This window comes from Pipistrellus kuhlii, unplaced genomic scaffold (assembly GCF_014108245.1).
Source record: "Pipistrellus kuhlii isolate mPipKuh1 unplaced genomic scaffold, mPipKuh1.p scaffold_m20_p_39, whole genome shotgun sequence".
NCBI classification, from domain to species: Eukaryota; Metazoa; Chordata; class Mammalia; order Chiroptera; family Vespertilionidae; genus Pipistrellus; species Pipistrellus kuhlii.
Genome location: NW_023425539.1, coordinates 505,001 through 527,252, shown reverse-complemented (window position 1 = coordinate 527,252; position 22,252 = coordinate 505,001). Strand labels below are relative to the sequence as shown.

Genomic DNA, 22,252 nt, shown 5'->3' with positions numbered 1-22,252 from the left:
ATGACCGGGTTCCTGGGGTGAAGCTTGACTGAAGACACGAGAGGAGCTGGTCCTAGTATTGGCAGTGCGCCCCGCTAATATTGTCACCTTAAAATACTTTAACCAGTCTTCCTTTTAAGCATTTAGAGTGGTTTACTTTTTTTTTAAAAAAAAATATTTTATTGATTTTTTAAAGAGAGAAAGGGAGATGGATAGAGAGCTAGAAACATTGGTCAGCCGCCTCCTGCACAGCCCCCACCAGGGATGTGCTTGCAACCAAGGTACATGCCCTTGACCGGAATCGAACATGGGACCTTCAGTCCGCAGACCCACGCTCTATCCACGGAGCCAAACCAGTTTCGGCAAGAGTGGTTTAATTTTTTACGCATAACTTCCTAGGTGGGCAGAAGGGGTGTCAGGGAGTAAGGCAGAGCTGGGTTAGGAAGATCGCCTCCAGTCACTCAGCAAGTCAGGCGTCCCGCACCATGGAACTGGGAGAACCCGCCTCCTCACCTGGTGCACCGGACGTCTGCTCTGCTGCGCCCCCCGCCAGCGGGGCGAGGAGAGGGCAGGGCGAGGGCAGAATTTGGTCGTGCCGGGGCGGTGACCCAGCCCTGGTGGGATCCAGAGTCCGGGCGGGCGGCGCCCAGGGGCCCAGGGGGTGGGATGGGGTGGGGTGGGGTGGGGATTGGGGAGATGAGCGCAGAACGCGTCGCACAGCCCGGCTGCGGCCCGCCTCGCCTCGCGCCCGCCCCGCCCCGCTCGCCGGTCCCGCGCCGCCCCCCGCGCCGGCGAGCGCGCCCCGGGCACTGGCTGCGGCAGCCGTGCGGGGAGCGGGCGGCGGCGGGCGAGGCATGGCGGGCCGCGGGACGCCGGGGGAGAAACGCTGGCAGCTGGTGCGCTGGTGAGTGGGCGCCGGGGGTGGGGGCCCGGGGCAGCACCGAGAGGAGCGGGGCCGCAGGCGCAAAGTTTCTTCTCGGGCTGAGGCTTCGGGCGGCTTTAGGGAGAGGCGCGGGCTGCCCGCTCACCAGCATCCCGCGCCCCGGGTCCCCGCGCGCGCTCTGTGGCTTTCCAGGTAGTTAGGCGCTGGGACCCAGGACCAGGTCCCTGAAGGTCCCGGGGCCCCCTTCCACAGGCTCTTCGCCAGGGCTTCCTCCCCACCCCCCTCTGCTTTTCTATTTTTGCAATGGGGGACCCCGCCACCTGCATTCCTTCTGCTGCTCGGGGTCGGGCCAAGGACTTGTGCCCAGGAGAAGCGCTGCCACAGTCCTCAGCTCCCCTGTTTAAGGAGATGTCCTCGCCCCCTAAACCGGGACCCCTGAGAGTGGGCACTTTGGGGGTGGGGGCTTAGAGAAGGGGGCTTGGGAGGCTAGGGGAGAGGTCCCATTGCGGGGCGTGGTGGCCATCCCACCCCCCACCCCCCCCCCCCCCCGCCCTGCCCGGCGGGGGAATCGGGCCTGCGGGTGTCGGGTTACGGGACTGCAGGCTCAGAGGCTTTCAGACACATCGCCGCCCAGTCACCTGGGTTGGGCCCAGTATCCCCGCGTCCGGATGTGGAGGGCCGCTTTAGCCAGGGACCTGCCCCGGGCTTGGCGGGCTGAGACTGCAGGGTAGGCTGCTCTGCCCACCACATTCTCAAAGGAGACTGTCTGACTGGGACCCCTCCCCACCGCACATCATCCCACCCGCACCAGGGCCGGGAGACGTCTCGGAAGTAGCACACCAGACAGCTCTCACCGGTCACACTCTGTAGTGTGAAGACACAGCGACAACGATGTGATCATCCATAGTAGCAACCGAGCCTTCCGGAGCGCCTCCTGCTGGCTCCACCATAGGATCCAGGCTCTGACTTAGTTACTCTTCACAGTGAAACTCAGAGGGAGGTATCAGCACCCCCATTTTACAGATTAGGAAACCGGGGCTCAGAGAAGGAAAGTGGTTCGCCAGGGTCACCCAAGCAAGCAAGTAGCAGAGTCAGGTTTTGAACCCAGGTCTTGCTGAACGGAACCTTTGTTTTGCTTCCAGTCTGGCCACGCATCCAAGTGCACATGGTTAGAAAATCCCAGCATGTCAGAGCAGCCTGCTCACCCATTCCCCAACCTGGGAGGATCCCAACAATCAAAGTCCAGATATTCAACATTATTTATTTTTTAAAAATCTATTTTATTGATTTTTTTACAGAGAGGAAGGGAGAGAGATAGAGAGTTAGAAACATTGATGAGAGTCATCGATCAGCTGCCTCTTGCACACCCCCCACTGGGGATGTGCCTGCAACCAAGGTACATGTCCTTGACCGGAATCGAACCCGGGACCTTTCAGTCCCCAAGCTGATGCTCTATCCATTGAGCCAAACCGGTTTCGGCGATATTCAACATTATTATTCAGCAGTGGAACCACTCTTCAAAAGAAGCCCAGAATGCACAAATCAGATCAAGGTAGAGCTCATCTGTTTGAAGAGCTGGCAGTTACTTACTGTCCACTTTCTAAAAAGGAAGCGAAACCTCAGGACCCCAAGACTTCCCAGATTAAACTAAATTTGCTTAGTTTCATTCCTTCCCTCACTTCATGGAGGAAACAGGAAGAGTTTTAAAGGGTCAGGGCTTGGATTTCGGCTCTGACTCTCTCTGCCTGGTGATGCAGGGGTCATTGTTAGTGCCTCTGATTAGGTTTTGGGTCACCTCCCCATCCTCATATGAAAGCCTATTGCTTTGAGAAGGTCCTGAAAGAAGTGGCTTGAGTGGTGAGGCAGCCTGGCCAGGAGCATCCTGAAGGCAAGAAGCCCTCTGCACCCCACGGCATGCTCCCAACACGGTCAGCCTTGGCCCCTGGTCCCGGGATTTCAGGTTGAGTCAGTTGGCTCAGCTCAAACTGGCTGAAGAGAAAAAGGGAAATTGTTGGCTTACAGAACGGAAAACTCCAGGAACTCTCCATGCTTCAGGCATAACTGCATCCAGGTGCTCAAATAATAGCACCAAATAACACTCTACTCTTTGTCTTTCTGTTCCACTTAAAAATATATATTTTTATTGTCTTCAAAGAGGAAGGGAGAGGGAGAGATAAAAATATCAATGATGAGAGAGAATCATTGAATGGCTGCCTCCTGCATGCCCCACAGTGGGGATGGAGCCTGCAACCCGGGCATGTACCCTTGGCTGGAATCAAACCCAGAACCTTCAGTCTGGAGGTCGATGTTCTACCCATTGGGCAAAACCAGCTAGGACCCTCTGTTCCACTTTCATTCCCGTGTGGAGGCGAGTGGCTGTCAGCTGCAGGCAGCCCCCAGGTTAGTGACCTCTTCTTTTTGAGTGGTTCCAGCCAAAGTCTCAGGATGTCATCTCTTTGGCAAGAGTTGAGTCACGTGGATATCCCTGAGGCAATCGCTGTGGTCAGGGTGATGGACCGCTCAGATTGGCCAGGCAGGGTCACATGTCCACCCGTGGAGCTGGGGCTGCAGTCAGCTCCATCCAAACCACAGAGCCTCTGAGTGGGAGAGAAGATGAGGAATGGTGAGTTGTTGGGCAAGAAAAACAAGTCATGCAAACATGCAATAAAGTTAAAAGGTAAACTAGAAGCTAGATAACAATATTCCCATATAGCAGGCTAAATGTCTATATGCTAAATGTAAGAAGCACTCTTAAAAGAAAATAAAAAAAAAATACTGCAGGCTGCTTGGTTTGGACAACAGAAATTTACTTTCTCATAGTTCTGGAGGCTGGAAGTCTAAGATCAGCATGCCAGCATGCTAAGGTTCTGGGGAGGCCTCTCTTCCTGGCTTGCAGGGAGCTGCCTTCCCATGTGTCCTCTCATGATAAGGAGAGAGCACACAAGCTCTCTGGTGTCTCTCTCTTTAAAAAAAAAAAAAATATTGCCAGGACCGGTTTGGCTCAATGGATAGAGCGTCGGCTTGGGGACTGAAGGGCCCTGGGTTCGATTCCGGTCAGGGGCATGTACCTTGGTTGCGGGCATATCCCCAGTGCGGGGTGTGCAAGAGGCAGCTGATCGATGACTCTCTCTCATTGATGTTTCTAACTCTCTATCTCTCTCCCTTCCTCTCTGTACAAAAATCAATAAAATATATTAAAAAAATATTTTTATTGATTTCAGAGAGGAAGGAAGAGTGAGGTAGAAATATCCATGATGAGAGAGAATCATGGACCGGCTTCCTCCTGCAAGTCCCTCACTGGGAATTGAGCCCACAACCCAGGCATGTGCCCTTGACCGGGATGGAACCTGGGACCTTTCAGTTTGGAGGATGACGCTCTATCCACTGAGCCAAACGGGCTAGGGCTCTGGTGTCTCTTTTTATAAGGACACTAATCCTGTTGAGCCAGGGAGCTACCTAACCTTAATTTGTTCCAAAAAGGGCCTATTTCCAAATACAGTCACACGGGGTGGGGGTAAGGGGACTTAAGGCTTCAACATATGAATTGGGGGAGGGCAGGGACAAGGACAAACATCAATCAGTCTCTAATGCTTACCAAGAAAAACACGGGAGTGTAAGTGGTGAATGATTCAAGCTTAATACCTGAAAGCTGGTGGATGCTGCTCAGGATCTCATCTGGGAGAATAATGTCTGAACAGGAAGCAAGGGAGCCAACTTTGGAGCTAAGTGTGGGGCATCTGGCAGAAATGGCAGACACAAGGAGCAGGGATTTCCCTCCCTACAGCAGTTTAGGAGTCTAGGGGGCTGTGCAAGACTGGTGTTAGACAGTGCCACCTTGTGGTGCAGAGATGCAAGAGCAAGAGAAGGTAGTTGCAGTTTTCTTAGAATCGGGTCCATATTTCAGACTTAAGGTAAGGTTCTGGGGATTTGGAAAATTCAAAAGCAAGATATTAAGCTTTGGACTTTGAGGGGAGGAAGGTTTCAAGTGATTAATTAGAAAAAAGATGGCCATGCCCTGACTGGTTTGGCTCAGTGGATAGAACATCGGCCTGCGGACTCAAGGGTCCCAGGTTCGATTCCGGTCAAGGGCATGTACCTTGTTTGTGGGCATATACCCAGTAGGGAGTGTGCAGGAGGCAGCTGATCGATGTTTCTCTCTCATCGATGTTTCTCTCTTTCCCTCTCCCCTCTTCTCTGGAAAATCAATGAAATATATATATATATACAAAATATATATATATATATATATATATATATATATATATATATATATATATATATATATGGCCAGTTTCTCATCCTAAACTATTATAGGGCATACTAGTGTCACAGGAAATGAATGTATATGCATACATATTAATTTTTGGTATTAATGATATTTTTTTAGCTGTTCAAATTGGCCAACCTTTTTATATATTCACGGTACATAAGAGCACAGGCACACCTAAATGCCACAAACATAGGGCAAGACTTTAGTGGTTCTCTCATAAAACAAAATGCTTCACATGCTTTTTAAATGTTTAAAAAATTGATTTTAGAGGTAGAGGAAAGGAGAAGGAAAAAGAGAAACATCCATGAGAGAGAAACATTGATCAGCTGCCTCTTGCATGCCTGGTACTGGGGATTGAGTCTGCAACCCAGGGCATGTGCCTTGACTGGGAATCGAACTGGTGACCTTTTGGTGCCTGGGATGATGCTCAACCAACTGAGCCACACCTACCAGGGCTCACGTGCTTTTTAAAAGTGAAAAGCCAAGACAGAACCTTTGTCTAAGTAAGGTCTAAGTGTGGCAACCAATTACCATGTTTGCATTTGTGGGAGAATGGAGGTCTTTTTTTTTTTTTTTTTTTTTTTTTTTTAAGTAGTGGTTTTAAACAACAATGGGTTACCACTATACACCTGCCAGAATGGCCAAATTCTGGAACACTGATGACTCCAAGTGTTAGCGAGGATGTGGAGCAACAGGAGCTCTCAAAGATCGTTGGTGTGAGTAACCATGGTGTTGTCGCTTTGGAGGACAGGTTGGTGGTTTCTTACAAAACTAAACATACTCTTCCATACGATCCAGCAGTTACACGCCTCAGTATGGACCCAAAGGAGTTGAAAACTTATCTCCACACAAAAACCTGCACATGCATGCTAGTCGAATCTTTAGTTATAACTGTTAAAACTTGGAAGCAACCAAGACATTCTTCAGTAGGTGAGTGGACAAATACATGAGTACATCCAAACAGTGGGATAGTGTTCAACCGGGACCCTGGTGTATTGGGACTGTGCTCTAACCAACAAAGCTCCCCAGCCAGGGCAGAAGTTGCATTTTTTAAATGTTTATTGGTCATTTGTGTTTCTGTTGTTGTAAAGTACTTATTCATTTTTTTTTCATATTGCTTTGTAAAAGCTCTTTGTTTACCATGGAAATTAGTCTTTTTATCTTTTAGTAAATTTTGTTAGTAAACAGAAAGGAGCTATCAAGCTGTGAAAAGACATGGAGGAACATAAATCCCCAGTACCAGGCTTGCAGGAGGCAGCTAATCAATGTTTCTCTCCCAATTAAACGAACAAAGCCAATCTGGAAAAGCTACATTCTGTATGATTCCAGCTATATGACATTATGGGAAAGGTAAAACTGAAAAGGTTAAAAGCTCAGGGGTCTCCAGGTATGTGTGTGTGTGTGTGTGTGTGTGTGTGTGTGTGTGTGTGTGGTGAGAGGGGAGATGAATAGACAGAGCACAGGGGGTCTTTAGGGCAGTGAAAATACTCAACTATAATGATGGATTCATTAAAAAAAACAACACAAACTGCCCAGCTGGTGTGGGTCAGTGATTGAGCATCGACCTATGAAGCAGGAAGTCATGGTTTGATTCTCTGTTAGGCACATGCCTGGGTTGTGGGCTTGATCCCCAGCAGGGGGCATGCAGGAGGCAGCTGTCAATGATTCTCTCACCATTGATGTTTCTATTTCTCTCTCCTCTCCCTTCCTCTCTGAAATCAATAAAACTACATTTAAAGAAAACCGTCCAAAACCAAACAAACAGCAACCCAGGTCCAAGTGCCCTTGCAGAATAGCCTTCTTCCTTTGGACTTTCCTTCTCCAAACCATAAAGTACCAACAATTAAATTAGAATTTCATTGGGCTCATTAGTTCAAGATATTAAATATCCTTTCAGCATTCCTACCATATCAGAGGCCTGTGCTGAGCCCTGCCCCGTTTCTGATGGTGGGCCCTAGAGTCTGGGAGAGGGAAGGACAGGGGGTAGAGGCCAAGGCTGTGTGAGGAGTCAGAGAGCGGCACAGAGCATTCTGTCAGCGTTCTTTTTTTTTATTTTTATTTTTTTATTTTTATAATATATTTTATTGATTTTTTTACAGAGAGGAAGGGAGAGGGATAGAGAGCTAAAAACGTCGATGAGAGAGAAACATCGACCAGCTGCCTCCTGCACACCCCCTTCTGGGAATGTACCCGCAACCAATGTACATACATGCCCCTGACCGGAATCGAACCTGGGACCTTTCAGTCCACAGACCGACGCTCTACCACTGAGCCAACCCGTTTTGGCGAATGAACCAATATTGACATATTATCATTATTAGCTACAGTCCACAGGTTATTCAGATTTCCTTAGTTTCCCCCCAATATCTTTTTGGTTTGTTCTAGGGTCCCATCCGGTACCACATGACGCTTAGTGGTCCCACCTCCTGAGGTTCCTCTCGGCTGTGACCGTTTCTCAGGCTTTCCTTGTGTTTGCTGGCCTTGACTATTTAGAGGAGTACTGGTCCCTCACTTGGAATGCTCTCTCATAATTAGACGAGGGTTATGAGTTTTGGGGAGGAGGCCCACAGGGATAGGCCTCACACACATCATATGAAGGGGACACACCAGCCACGGGATTTGTCACTGTCGATGTTGACCTTGGTCGCCTCACTGAGGGAGTGTTTTTCAGGCCTCTCCATCTCAGCCCCATTTCCTGAGCATTCCCTTTGGAAGGGAGTCGCTATATGAAACCCACATTGCAGTGGCGTGGACTTGCGAGCTGCCTCCTCGAGGGTGGGGCATTTACATACATGGCTTGGAATCTTTCTGCCTGAGAAGTCTGTCTCTTTCCTCCTCTTCATTTACTTTTCAACCATTTATGTCAGTACACACTCATGGATATTCATTTATTTTAAACTAGGGACCCAGTGCACGAATTCGTGCACCTTGAAAGGAACTGTGGGCCTCGAGGCTGCGGTGGGTGCAGGGATGGGTCTTGGCCCATCTTCTAAGCCCCCACCAGACCCCTCCAGCCACGACCCCTGGTCCTCTGTCTTCCAGCAGCCCCGCTCCCACCACCACTCTCCCACACACTGATGGTGTGGGGCAATTGGGGCCAGTGTCAGCAGCTGGTTCAAGCATTGGCTGCTGCTCCAATTGCCCCTCAAGAGCAGGGGAAGGGAGAGAAGCTCTGAGGGGCGATCAGGGCCAGCAGCCGCCAATTGCAACCGCTGATAGTGCTGAGTGATCAGGGACTGGCGGCAGTGGGTGTGAGCACTGGGTGGGACCGTGGTGCTCCGGAACAAAGAATTTTCAGTAACTGCCATAGGCTCATCCTGATAACAGTGACCAGTGCCCCACCTTGGTCTGGCGCTCATCTGCTCCACCACCATCCCGCTGCAGCTGATGTCTGCCATGTTCCGCGGGTGCTCCTGGTAGTCAGTGCATGTCCTAGTGATCGGTTGTTCTGCTGTTCGGTCTATTTGCATATTTGGGGTTTTATATATATAGATTTTTTATTGTCAATAGTATGCATCTTTTTAAAAAAATATATTTTATTGATTTTTTACAGAGAGGAAGGGAGAGGGAGAGAAAGTCAGAAGCACCAATGAGAGAGAAACATCGATCAGCTGCCTCCTGCACATTCCCCACTGGGGATGTGCCCACAACCAAGGTACATGCCCTTGACTAGAATCGAACCTAGGACCCTTGAGTCCATAGGCTGACACTCTATCCACTGAGCCAAACTGGTTTCAGTGAATGCATCTTTTTTATGACAGGTTTATTGAAATAGAATTCATATACCATGCAACTCACCCATTTAAAGTATAAAATTAAAGGGTTTTTAGTATATTCACCGAATTGTGCAACTATAAAAAAAAAATTGTGCAACCATCACCATAATCGATTTTAGGACATTTTCATCACCCTCAAAAGAAACTGTCATCTTTAGCAGTCCTTCTCCATTGCCTCTCAACCCCCACTACCCCCAGCCTTCAGCAACCGCTAATCTACTTTGTGTCTCTGTGGATTTGCCAATTCTGAGCATTTCACAGAAATGGCCTATTGTGACTGGCTTCTTCCTCTTAGCACAATGTTCTTACGGCTCAGGTTTCAGTCTCTGCCTGACCTTCCCCTGTGTTCGACTTAAAACATGGGTGCAACCTGTGAAGTGCCAGACCCTTCTCTTTGGTGATGGCCGCATCCTCTGAGGGTGTCACCCTCCCACCCCCCTCAGCCTGGGGCCTGTTTCTATGAGCAGCCCCCACCCTTCCTCTTCTCTTCCTATTCCCTTCAGCATGTTCCTGACAATGCTCCTGCTCTCCTGGGGAGAATCTGAGACGCTGGTGTCTGCTCCAGTCTGAATGGCTGATGAGTGGTCTACAAGGCTGGTTTTTAACCTCCTCCAGGGTACCACCCCTGGCATTTCAGGGACATGGCAGGTTCACCGGGGAGATATTTGGAGATGGGAGGTCTCCTGTTTTTCCTTGTAGTCAGTGTGGTCCAATTCAGCAAATACACTTCCTAAGTGAAGTTGTACTTATTAGTGGAGATAATCAGGGTGTGAGGGGTCAGTGATCACTGTTGCAGGTGTGATTTGCACGGCAGGCCGGCTGGGTTGACCAGAAGGCTGCAAAGGCTGCTGCAGGCTTTCCCTGAGGCTGCTGCAGGCTTTCAGAGGCTGTGGCGGGGTTTCAGAGGCGCTCAGACACCGTCTTGCACTGCACCGGGGAGACAGACAGGCTCATAAATAACTCACTTGCGGGCGGGCAGAGAGCAACGTGAACAAGGTTACGCAAAGCATCCTGGAACCTTGGAGCCGGCCTGGATCCCAGCCGGCCCGGGGGCTTGGGGGCAGATGCTCAGAGGCTGGTTTGAGCCGTTGGGGCGGGAGGGTGGGGCTGGTCTGGGGTAGAGACGGAGGGAGAGCAGGTCAGGAGGGAGAGCGGGAGGGAGGCTCTGCAGGGAAGAGAGGGGAAGCACGTTTCTAGGAAGACAGGGGTGCGGGGGCGTGTGTGTGTGTGTGTGTGTGTGTGTGTGTGTGTGTGTGTGTAAGGACGGGGTGGCATGCAAGGACGGAAAGGGCTGGAAGGGAGCAGGGCCGGGAGGATCAGAGGAGCGGCTTGGTGACAGCTGATCTGCAGTGGAGGAGGCGACCCCTCCGGGTGCTGGGAAGCGGAGGCGGGTGGGGAGGGGGGAGAGGATGGGTGAGGAGCAGGCGGGTTCAGAGGAAGCCAGATGCCTCCAGCTGCAGGTGCACGGAAGGCCGGCCTCTGCTGCTTCCTGCGAGAACGACCTCGGACAAGTCCCTTTCCCTCCCGCAGCCTCCTCTTCCTCACCTGTACAATGGGATGGACAAGGTCCACGGGGTTTGCTGTGTGGCTGGAGGAGAACATGCCGGGAGCGGGTGTGTCTGCCTGTCATCGGGAAAGGCGTGAGGCCGGGGAGACTGGCCGCTGAGGATGATGGGAAGGGAAGGAAATCACGTGGCAAAGAGCGGCCCTCACATCTCACTGAGTCCTGCAACAGCCCTTCGCAGAGGGCACTGTGATTGCTCCCACCTGACGGGTGAGGAGTCTGGGACTCACGTGGACGCTCACTCACTGGAGCTGGGGAGTGGGATCCCATCGGGGAGCCTGCAGAGGGCGGAGGGGGGGGGGGCAGTCCCTGCACCTGTCTCTGGGGGAGGGGGGAGAGGGAAAGGGGAGGGGAGGGGAGGGGAGGAGAAGGTGGCTGCAGCAAGGACGGGAGGTGTGCTTGTGGCCGAGGCTGTGTGGACTCCCCGTGGGTAGGGGTGACGGTGGGTGAGGAGAGAAGCTGGGTGGGGATGGCTCCTGTGTGGGCCTATTCCTCTCTCAGCCTAGGGACCTGTGTGCGCCTCCTGGGGTCAAGCCTGGGAGTGAGGGGTCACCACCACTGGCCTTGGCTCTCGCTTCATTGACCAGCCCTGTGTCCGCTCTGGGCCTCATGGCCTCATGTGTAAAATACAGCTTTTGGACCAGTGAGTGGCCTCTGGTGTTTGTTTTTTGCCCTAATCACCTAAGACTCCATCATCAGCAGAGTTCACACACACACACACACACACACACACGATATTTACTTCTTGAAAGCATAGTATATTTCCATGGTTCAAATTCAAAGGGCACTAAAGCATTTACAATGCTCCCCAGCCACTCACTTCTCTTCTTAAAAAAGAATTTAAAAAAATTTGATTTTAGGGAGAGAGGAAGAGAGAAATAGAAACATCGATGAGAAAGAAACATCGAGCCAAAACCGGTTTGGCTCGGTGGTAGAGCATCGGTCTGCGGAATGAAGGGTCCCAGGTTCGATGCTGGTCAGGGGCATGTACATTGGTTGTGGGCACATCCCCGGTGGGGGGTGTGCAGGAGGCAGCTGGTCGATGTTTCTCTCTCATCGACGTTTCTAGCTCTCTCTCTCCCTTCCTCTCTGTAAAAAAAAAAATCAATAAAATATAAAAAAAGAAAGAAAGAAACATCGACATTGATAGGTTGCCTCCTGCATGATTCCCAATGATTGGAGCCCATAACCCAGGCATGTGCCCTGACCAGGAATCGAATCGGTGACTTCCTGGTACATAGGTTGATGCTCAACCACTGAGCAACACCAGCCAGGCTCACTTCTCTTCTTTGGAGGCAATTGGTGTTATTAAGTTGCTCCCACAGAGATGGCAAGAGGGTGTCATTCAAGGCTGAGTCCCGAGGAGCCCAAGGACAGGGAAAGGCATGGACGCTTGTCATCGGAATGGGATGGGATTAACCAGGGCGGCTTCCTGGAGGAGCCGAGGTTTGAGCCAGATTTTACAGGAGGAGCATCATCGTGGGGCAAGAAGCAGGTCACAGAGGAGAATCGTGTCCAAAGTTAAAGACAGGATCTTCCCTCCCAAACATGTCCTTGTCCAGCGTGGATGGCATGGAGGCCAGTGCCCGCACAAACCAGGAGCTGGGGAACAACGTTTCCACCTGTCTCCCCCTCACCCAGGTCCAACCCATCCCGGGGAGCGCAGCCAGCGCTGCCTTCTTAGCCGCCTGAGAGCCCACCCGCTTCACTCCCTCGCCAGCACCATCCCCTCTGGCACCACCCTCCCACCTGGAGCCCTGCAACAGCATCTACCCTGTCTGCCTCGCCATTTCCCACTCAGCAGCGGGGAGGACCTTCCCACAGTGCCCATCAGATCCGAGGGAGGAGAGGGAAGGAAGCAGGCAGGAGCCAGATGCCCTGATATGGGCGGCCTGGGAGCCTGGAAACACTCTTCCCCAGCAGCCGTGCCTTCTGGGAAATCTGCCCCAGCCAATAGCCGTGGTCCCATGGCAGTGTCGGAGCAGCTGCTCAGTTGCACACATTTTTTTTCCTCATAGCACTTTACACAGTTTGTAATCACACACACACACACACACACACACACGCACGCACGCACGAGCACAAACATTTGTAATAGGTAAAACCTCTCTTGTATGAAAAGATAACATTGTTAAAAATGCCACTTCCCTCTGCCCCCACTCACCAGTTCCCCCTTCTCCCCGCCCAGGTAACGATTTTTATTAGCTTTTGTGTCTCCAGAGTTTCCGTACATAAAGATAAGCAAATACGAATTTATACTTTATTCCTTCCCTCCCCCTTTTAACATAAAGTACACATACTGCTCTTCTGCACCTGATTTTATCTTAAGAATGTGTCTTGCAGATCTTTGCACGATAGCACTTAGGGGACGCCGGGGATGCCCGCATTGAATTTTTTTTTTTTTTTTTTTTTTTTTAATGTGGCTGCACACTGTCTTAGGTCACGGATGCACCGCTGTTTATTTAACCAGCCCCTGACTGATGAGAGCTTGGGCTGTTTCCAGTTTTTGTTTTTATAAACAATGCCACAGACAGCCTTGTCCACATGCTGGAGTGTCTAGAGTAAGTCTCCGAAAGGCGATCGTGGGGCTATTGGGTAATTGTAACTTCGACATTGCCGGGTTGTCCAGCGGAAGGCGTGTACCCCTCCCCTCCCTCTCCCACTGGTATAAAGAGCCTGCTGGTTTCTCTCCCACAAAACAGTAAACTCCAGGAGGGCAGGGGTTAAGTCTCTATCTTTTTAAAAAACCATATCTTTATTGATTTTAGAGAGGAAGGGAGAAGGAGAGAGAGAGAGAAACATCAATGATGAGAGAGAATCATTGATTGGCTGCCTCCTGCACACCCCCTATTGGGAACTGAGCCCACAACCCAGGCATGTGCCCCTGGCTGGAATCGAACCTGGCACCTTTCAGTTCGGTGCAGGCTGATGCTCTATCCATGGAGCCAAACCAGCCAGGGCGGGATTAAGTTTCTTTTGTTCATCACCATAGGCACGCAGTAAATGTTGAATTAATCAATGAATTCATGTTTCTACCAGGAGGGGGTGGCCAAGGTGAGAGAGATCCTTTTGTGTTCGCTGGGCCCAGCCCAGCTTTCCCTGCCCTTACCTGCGGCTGAATGTCTGTCTGGAGGGTGGCTGGGACCCTGGAGGTTCTGGAAGATCTGAGCCTGGCATCTGACTCCTTACCTCCTCTCCAGAGCAGCCCTTCAGCTGTGAAATCAAGAAGCCCAGTGTCTCAGCACTGTATGGGACTTGGAGAATGGACCCTTGTCTGATGCTTGAATTCCCAGCCACACTCTGCTTACATACCTCCCGTGACAGAGAGCTCACTCCTTCCAACGGGCTCCTGCCAACGCCCGACAGCTAACTTTTAGAGAGCCTTTCCATCTTGTGAGCTGAAACTTGCTCTCCGTAGCTGCCCGCTCTTCGGGGAATTTTCTTTTTTAAAAAATATATTTTATTGATTTAAAAAAATATATTTATTGATTTTTTTACAGAGAGGAAGAGAGAGGGATAGAGAGTTAGAAACATCGATGAGAGAGAATCATCAATCAGCTGCCTCTTGCACACCCCCTACTGGGGATGTGTCTGCAGCCAAGGTACATGCCCTTGACCAGAATTGAACCCAGGACCTTTCAATCCGCAGGTTGACGCTCTATCCACTGAGCCAAACTGGTTTCGGCTTAATTAATTTTTTTTTTTTTTACAGAGAGAAAAGGAGAGGGATAGAGAGTTAGAAACATTGATGAGAGAGAAACATCAATCAGCTGCCTCCTGCACACTCCCTGCTGGGGATGTGCCCGCAACCAAGGTACATGCCCTTGACCAGAATGGAACCTGGGACCTTTCAGTTCGCAGGCAAAAGCTCTATCCACTGAGCCAAACTGGTGAGGGCTCCTCGGGGAATTTTCACTGTGGCCTTCTGGAAAAGTCTTTCTGGCAGATACCCCCGGGGCGGGAGGTGGGGAGGCGGTGAGTGCAAGACAGGTACCCCACGTCTGTCTTTTCCCAGCAAGCCAGGCCAGTTCCTCAAAGGAGCTCTGCAGCGCCCTGCCCACCTCCCTCCTCTCTCCCGCCTGCAGGTACGTGCAGGAGGGGCGCTTCCGAATTGAGGAGAGGACGCTGACCGCCTTCCAGTGGCTCTACAGCCCACAGCAGCACCGCATCCTCGGCCGAGCTGACCTCGAGTCTCCCTCCCGGTGAGTGAGCCACAGCCCCGAGTCTCATTCTTTGGCCCCCACAGGGGGTACTTAGCCACACGGGCCCATAAACCCACACGGGGGAACCCTGGGCGTGGGGAGGCCTCCCGGGTCCTGCCAGGAGTTTGTCCGGCACTGAGTGATCTCAGGCAGCTCACGAGGCCTGCGCTGTCCTCTGTAACGTGGCTGGGGCCCTGTGTTCCCTCCTTTCTATGAGGGAGAGCGTGGTTCTCAAGTGAAAGGAGGCCTGCAGAGATGCCCCAAGCCTGGAGGCCAGCTGGTCCCTCTTTAAGAGGGAGAAGGAAAGCCAGATTTGCCGGGCAGCCCCTGCTCTGACCCAGGCGGAGGCAGCCCTGCCTTCCCTGTCTCTTTCCTCCCCCATGCCAGAGGAGCCGGCTGGGGCCCGCCGTCTGGGTGACCGGCTGGGCGACGAGGGCTTTTCCGGGCCCAGATTCCTGCTCCCAGGCTCCTGCCCACTCTTCATTCATACTGTGACAGGTGTGACCGGTGCTAGTGGTCTCAACAGAGCTGTTCTGTGGCCCTGCCGCCGCCACAGCCCTTCCCAGGGCTTCCGCTAGACCGATCCTGGACCTTCCTTCCCACTTGCCCATCAGGACCCCCTTGCCCTAGATTCTAACCGAGCAGGAGCCTGGGTGCCCAGGACGAGTGGCTTCTCCTCCAGGGGTGTTTGAAGGGAAGAGGGACGGAAGTGATGCCGTCCGGGGGGTAGGCCGTGGGCTGGCCGACTGGAGGACAGGGACGATGCTCTGACGCAGCTCCCCGAACTGGCCCCGGGAAGGAAGTGTAGACGTGATGGGTACCTTCACTTCAGCGCCATCTGCCAGGAACCCCAGTTAGCTAAGAGCAGTGCATCTGCTCCCTCTTATCTCACTGGTGACTTCAGAAGGTGCAGGAAGCCGTGAGGTGGACGGGTACTCGGGACCCAGTTCTGTGGAAAGAGAAAGAAAGGACTAAGTGATGATGTGGACATGACAGGAGCCCAGGGAAAGGTGACTCAGGCCACCCAGGAACTCCTGATGTTCAGGGAACAGTGCCTTGGGTTCCAGAGGTGGATTTCAAATAATGCAGAGAAAGGGCAGAAACGCCTCTAGAGCAAGCATGTCAAACTCGTAGCCCACAACGAATATTTTTGCAGCCCAGCCAATATAATGGTATGTAAGAAACGCTTTAAAAATTTTTTTTATTGATTTTTTACAGAGAGGAAGAGAGAGGGACAGAGAGTTAGAAACATCGGTGAGAGAAAACATTGGCCAGCTGCCTCCTGCACCCTCCCCCCCCCCCCCCCCCCCCACTGGGGATGTGCTCGCAACCAAGGTACATGTCCTTGATCGGAATAGAACCATGGACCCTTCAGTCCGCAGGCCGATGCTCTATCCACTGAACCAAACCAGTTTCGTCTGTAAGAAATGTTTTTATTTTATTTTATATTTTATTGATTTTTTTACAGAGAGGAAGGGAGAGAGATAGAGAGCTAGAAATGTTGATGAGAGAGTAACATCGACCAGCTGCCTCTTGCACACCCCCTACCGGGGATGTGCCCGCAACCAATGTACATGCCCTTGACAGGAATTGAACCCGGGACCTTTCAGTCTGCAGGCCAACGCTCTACTGCTGAACCAAACCGGTTTCGGCAGTAAGAAATGTTTTAATAAAAATTCTGTAACTTAATTTTTACAATATCCTGTTATACATAATTATTAATAACAAACTACAATGTTTGCTAATGACCGATTACTATAATCGTGTTGCATTCATTTCCTTTATGTGCCTTACATTCGCTTCAATACTAGGAGCAAATATTTTAGCAGCCAATTGCCATGTCATTCAGTCTTGGACTGACTTGTTTGGTGTGTGCAACAGGAATTATTTCTCTTTCCGAGAACAAGAAAAATAGGTTTATTTGCGTTATGCTTATTAATTTGTGTAGTTATTCAGTGTCTGGTAAGTTCATGCTCAAGAAAAAAATATTAATTTTTATAAAAGTCTTCTATTATTTTATGTTAACAATTATTTATTTCAGCCCTTGTATTCAGCATGTCTCTGTCGAAATAAACCTACATTTCTTTTTAAATATATTTTTATTGATTTCAGAGAGGAAAGGAGAGGGAGAGAGAGATAGAAACATCAATGATGAGAGATAATCATTGATCCGTTGCCTCCTGCATGCCCCCTACTGGAGATTAAGAATGAAACCTGGGCATGTACCCTTGACTGGAATGGAACCCGGGACCCTTCAGTCTGCAGGCCGACACACTGTCCATTGAGCGAAACCAGCTAGGGCTAAACCTACGTTTCTATGAAAACTGAAGCTTTTGTTTTTTTGTGGCCTACATGAACTTAAACCTTGTTTATTCGGCCTGTGTTAGCCTTTGAATTTGACATGCTTGCTCTAGAGCTTGAGACAAGAGTACTGAGAAGGGCGCAGGAATGAGATTCTGAGTGTACAGCTGTGCTTGTTTGAAGGGGAAAAGGAAGAGGCATTGTGGCTGCCTTAGGAGCATCCTAGGACACCCAGACAGAAGGGGACGTGGGTTCATTTTCAGGCACCTGCGAAGCTTATTGTGTGCCAAGTGCCTCTGACATAAACTAGCTCCTCCCTCATCTTCTTTCCTTCCAAGCTCTCACCACCAGCTGACAGGATCTCATGGGTCTATTTGCTCACCGCCCTGTGGCCCCTGGGATGTAAGGCCTTTTCCACATTGTTTTCCTCTGTCTCCTGAGGTCCTAGCCCAGAGAAGGAGCTCACTGAATGGAAGACAAATGAACAGAACGTAGCTCAGAACCTGTAAGAATTTGATAGAGAGGCTAGCTCGAGACTGAGGTGGGCCAGTTACATCTGCCCAAGAAAAGAGGAAGGAAGAATGGAGAGCGGTTCAAATGGCCTGAGGCGAGGGGAGCTGCTCTGTTTTCTGAGCCAAAGAACAAGGATGCTCTTTGGAATCACAGGAGGAGAGCAGAGTCCATGACTCAGTGGATAGAGCATTCTGGTCAAGGGCATGTACCTTGGTTGCAGGCACAACCAAGACAGAAGCAATCATAAGACAGGATAGAGCCATTTGAAACAACTTCAGCTTTCACATTTGGGAAGGCTGCATCCCAGGATGCTTAAAGAGCAGGCTGCCACCACTCCATGACTGTACTAATTTTTATGATAGACTATTAATCATTAATTAAAAAATATATATATTTATTGATTTCAGAGAAGAAGAGAGAGGAAGAGAGAGAGAAACATCAATAATGAGAGATAATCATTGATTGGCTGCCTCCTGCATGCCCCCAACTGAGCCGGCAACCCAGGTATGTGCCCTTGACCCGAATCGAACCTGAGACCTTTCGGTCCACAAGCCAACATTCAGTTCACTGAGCCAAACCACCTCGGGCTATTTATCGATAATTTTTGAGTGCTTATTACATGTCATGTTGTCAATGTTTTGCAGGAAAAATTGATTTACTCTTCATAACAATGCTGTGATCTTGGTGCTATTGTTCTCCCCATTTTTCAGATGGCAAAACCGAGGTGCAGAGGTTCCATAAAAGCAGCTAGTAAGTGGCAGTGCTCACTGCGACTCTGCACACTGCTTCTCAGAAGCTAGAGCCTGTGCCAAGGGCAGGAGACAGGGAAGGTGCTTTCTACCTTTACGAAGAGGAAATAAGTCCATCAGCCATAAACAAGTGAACTTAGTTAGAATCAGTCCTGGCCAAGCTGTAGAGTCTGTTATGACAGAGATGGGGTGGGGGCACCTAGGAAAGGGGACTGCGAGTGGATGCCCCTAGAATCCTCCCTGCTGGGGAAGCTTACTTGCTTTTCCGATTAGTTTTCCAGTCTAGAAATACGTAAGGGTTGTGCTTTTCAGCAATAAATGTTTTGTTTTGTTTTTTCATCAGCAAAGCCTTGCAGGAGACAGAGGCATGTGAGCCAGGGGTGGGGGGCTGATGAGTGACTGACACGGGTTGAGTCCTGCTCAGTGTGTTTATGAGTGGCTTGGTGAGGAAGGCTGTGGACAGCATGCTGGTGTCACTGCGGATGGAGGGAACCTGGACACCATCCCAACAGTCGAGATGTCAGCATTGGACCCATACTGTCCTGGGGGCCGGATCCAGGTCTAGGAGGTTCACTTCAGCTGGGATAGAGAAGTCCATTTTGGCTTCTCATCCCGTCTGTGCCTGGGCGTGTGTGTGTGTGTGTGTGTGTGTGTGTGTGTGAGGGAATCAGAGCTGTCAGGGGAGTTCCAATAGACTAGAAGCTTGGGAATGTTCCTGTGTTTTAGGTTTTAGTGGAACTGCAAGAGCTCAGGGCAGAGCCGAGAACGGGGGAGGGCAGGACCAGGGGTTTGGAGTCTCAGACTTTCAGAGGAATGTCCCTGTGTCTGTTCACTTATTTATTTAATATAGTTTTTATTGTTTTTTTTTTACAGAGAGCAAGGGAGAGGGATAGAAAGTTAGAAACAATGATAAGAGAGAAACATCGATCAGCTGCCTCTTGCACACCCCCCATTGGGGATGTGCCTGCAACCAAGGTACATGCCCTTGACTGGAATCGAACCTGGGACCCTTCAGTCCCAGGCCGACGCTCTATCCACTGAGCCAAACCGGTTTCGGCTGGTAATTTATTTGATGGCTAGGGTTGGAGCACCAGTCCTCTGCCAACGCTGTGCCAGATGTTACCCTTGCACGGCTGAGCAGACTGCCTTCCGGGTGATGGGCCAGGCTGCGGAAGGGACTCAGACCACGGGCTGGCCACCCGGCCTCCCTCCCATCCTGCTGTGGGTCAGGCCCTGGGGCACACATTCTCGTAGGGGAGACAGACTGCAGACACACAGACAAGAAAATGTCAGAGTGAACTTTCCAGAGTGCCGAAGAGACTAACACGGGGCCTCGAGGTGAGGAGCGCCCAGTGGTGTGAGGGGCTTCGGGAGAAGTGGATGTTCTCTCTGACAAGGTGACATTGGGGCTGAGCCCTGGAGGACACGGGGTAGCCGTGTGGAAAAGGTGTTGGTGAGGGGTGCGGAATGGATGGGGCTGGGGTGGGCTCAGGAGATGGGGTGGAAGAGTATTCTTGCAGGCGGAACAGCTAGTGCAAGGCCCTAAGTATGTTCTAGAAGCAGAAAGCCACTGTGGCCAGAGCAGCGCGAGGCCGTGGCCAACAGACAGGAGCAAGGCCGAGTTGTGGGCCAGGAAAGAAAAGGGTTTCTAGCTGCTCCAGGGCACCCAGGTCGCCCCCTTAGGGAGTGAGCGTCCCATGGCCGAGGTGTGCGAGCCACATTCAGAGGCCGCCCTCGGCGGAGGCTGCTGAGGAAGAGTGTGGGCAGGCCAAAGGCTTCCTAGAAGGTTCTTCACTCCTTCCCCCTTCAGGCTCAGAGCGCCTTTGGCCTGGCAGAGGCTGAGGCCTGTGTGGAGTGAGTTCGAGCTCTGGGCTGCCAGGCCCGGGGAGGGGCAGTCTCAGGGGTTCTGGCAGCTCCTGGAGCCCCCCAGTTCCAAGTGCAGGTAGCACTGCACCCCTCAGGTCCCTCCGCGCTCAGAGCTGGAGAGTGTCTTCAGGAGACCAGGAACCCAGGAGCTTCCTGCACCCCGCTTCCCCGCAGCCCCGGGGGTCCCATCTTCCAGGAACCTCCATGGGCAGGTGGGATGCTCCCTCCTCTCTCCCCTGGGTCCCCCGGGATGCGCCCGCCCCGCCCCGCGCCTTTGTTCCTGGGAAGCGGCCTCTGGCAGTCCCGGCGGCGGTGACGGCGGCGGTGACGAGGCGTCCCTGCCGAGGTTGCGGCGCTCAGGCCCCGCGGCGTTCCCCCTCCCACCGGCTCCCCGCTCTCCGCTCCCCCTTCCACCGGCTCCCCGCTCCCCGCTCTCCGCTCCCCCTTCCACCGGCTCCCCGCTCTCCGCTCCCCCTCCCACCCGCTCCCCGCTCCCCGCTCCCCCTCCGCCTCGGCGCCGGCCTCCCATTCCCTCCCGGCAGCTGCCTGGGTGAGCACCGTGCGCACCGGGGCCACTGGGCGGTGTCGCGGTGCGGGAGGGCGGGGTGGGTGCGATCGCGGCGCGCGGGTGGCGGGGTGGGGGGCACCCCAGCCTCTGACCGGCCAGGTGACCGCGGCTGCGGGCGGCGCGCCGGGTGCGTCCTGAGCCGAGCCGCCGGGTGTGCGGTGCGCTGTGCGGTGTGCGCGCCGCGGTGACGGTGCACGCGCGGGGCGGGCGGCGGGAGCAGCCGCCGCCGGGAGGAGGAGGAGGGGCGAGGAGGGGGGAGAATGAGGGGGGAGGAGGAATGGGGGAAGAGGAGGGAGGGGGGAGGAGGGGGCCGGTCCGGATGGAGACGGCGGGCGGGCGCACGGGCGGGCGGAGCAGCGCGGGGCGGAGGCAGCCGCCAGCCTGGCTGTTGACACTCGGAGGGAGCCGGGGCCGGCAGGCGCGGGGCGGGGTGCGCAGCCCCCCGGGCGGCTCGGAGCAGGAGGACGTGAGTCCCGGGTGAGACCGGACGCGGGGCCGGGGCGCGCGTTGTGAGTGTGGATGGATGCGCGTGTTTGCCAAGAGCCGTCCCGCCCGTGCGGGGTGTGCGCCCGCGCTGCTGGCGGTCCGGGCGGCGGGGCGTCTGTCTGGGCGGCGGGGAGTCTGTCTGGGCGGCGGGGAGACTGTCCGGGTGGTGGGGAGTCTGTCTGGGCGGCGGGAGTCTGTCTGTCCTCGGAAGCCCGGCGGGCGGGGCGCTGCGCACACACGCCGGGCACAGGGGTGTGTGTGCGGGGAGACGTGGCTCAGCCCCGCGGAGTCTCTGCCGGGGGAGCGGATGGAGGGGGTCCGAGGTGGGTGTTTACAGGTGGCGGGAGGAGGAAAAAGCCAGGAACCTCAGGAGGACCCTGTGGCTGCGCTGGGTTGGTTTGTCCCCCCTGCACCTCCCCCCACCTCTGCCCCGCACCTCGCCCAGAGGTCATCAACACCACCCCATCCTCACTCCAGCCACAGGGAGGGGAGCTGGGATGTGAGGGGCTGGCTGCCAGGCCTCCATGGACCTTTGGGGCAGAGCCAGCCTCCAGCCTGCTGCTCACCCCGGGAGGGCCTGTGTGTGTGTGTGTGTGTGTGTGTGAGCCAGCTCCCGGAGGGGGGTCCGGGGCAGGTGTGTGTCCCGGGGACCTCAGGACCGTGTAGAATCCACTTGTCTGTGCCGCCACCAGACGCCGAGTGTCTGGAGCTGGTTGCTGGTGGAGGGGGCACCCTCCTCGCTCCTGTTTTCCTGTAGTAGCTCCCTCTGCACCCTTAACACACTGAAGGGCATTCACAAGCAAGTGGGGTTTGGCCTGGGAATGCCGGGATCCGCCTCTGAGCGGCCCCCACCAGAGCGGCCTCCAAGGGGGATAATAGGGCTGTCCTGGGCCCGGCGCCAGGACTCTGGCTCTTTTCCTGCATCGTGACCCCCAGGGCTGCTCCTGGAGCCCCACGGCCTCAGTTTCCCATGGAGAGGGGAGAAGGCTCCCTCCCCGCTCTTCCAGCTGGCTGGAGGGGCTGAGGAGTAAACAGAAAGCTCACCAGCTGCGGGGGTTGTTGGTCGCCTGTCGTTCTCTCCCCAGGAAAGGCCCG

The 22,252-nt window shown here is 53.1% G+C and overlaps 1 protein-coding gene across 4 annotated transcripts in view; it reads left to right on the top strand.

Moving 5' to 3' along the window:
• Positions 1-798: 798 nt before the first annotated feature.
• RAP1GAP2 (RAP1 GTPase activating protein 2) overlaps positions 799-22,252 on the top strand; it is a 211,038-nt gene continuing 189,584 nt past the window's right edge. For all 4 annotated transcript variants that reach the window (XR_004982734.2, XR_006739624.1, XM_036408405.2 and 1 more), the window contains exons 1-2: positions 799-883; positions 14,558-14,674. Coding sequence is in view for 2 of the 4 variants with exons in the window: in XM_036408405.2 (XP_036264298.1) it covers positions 834-883; positions 14,558-14,674 (167 nt within the window). In the remaining 2 variants the exon portion in view is untranslated. The remainder of the gene's footprint in view (positions 884-14,557; positions 14,675-22,252) is intronic.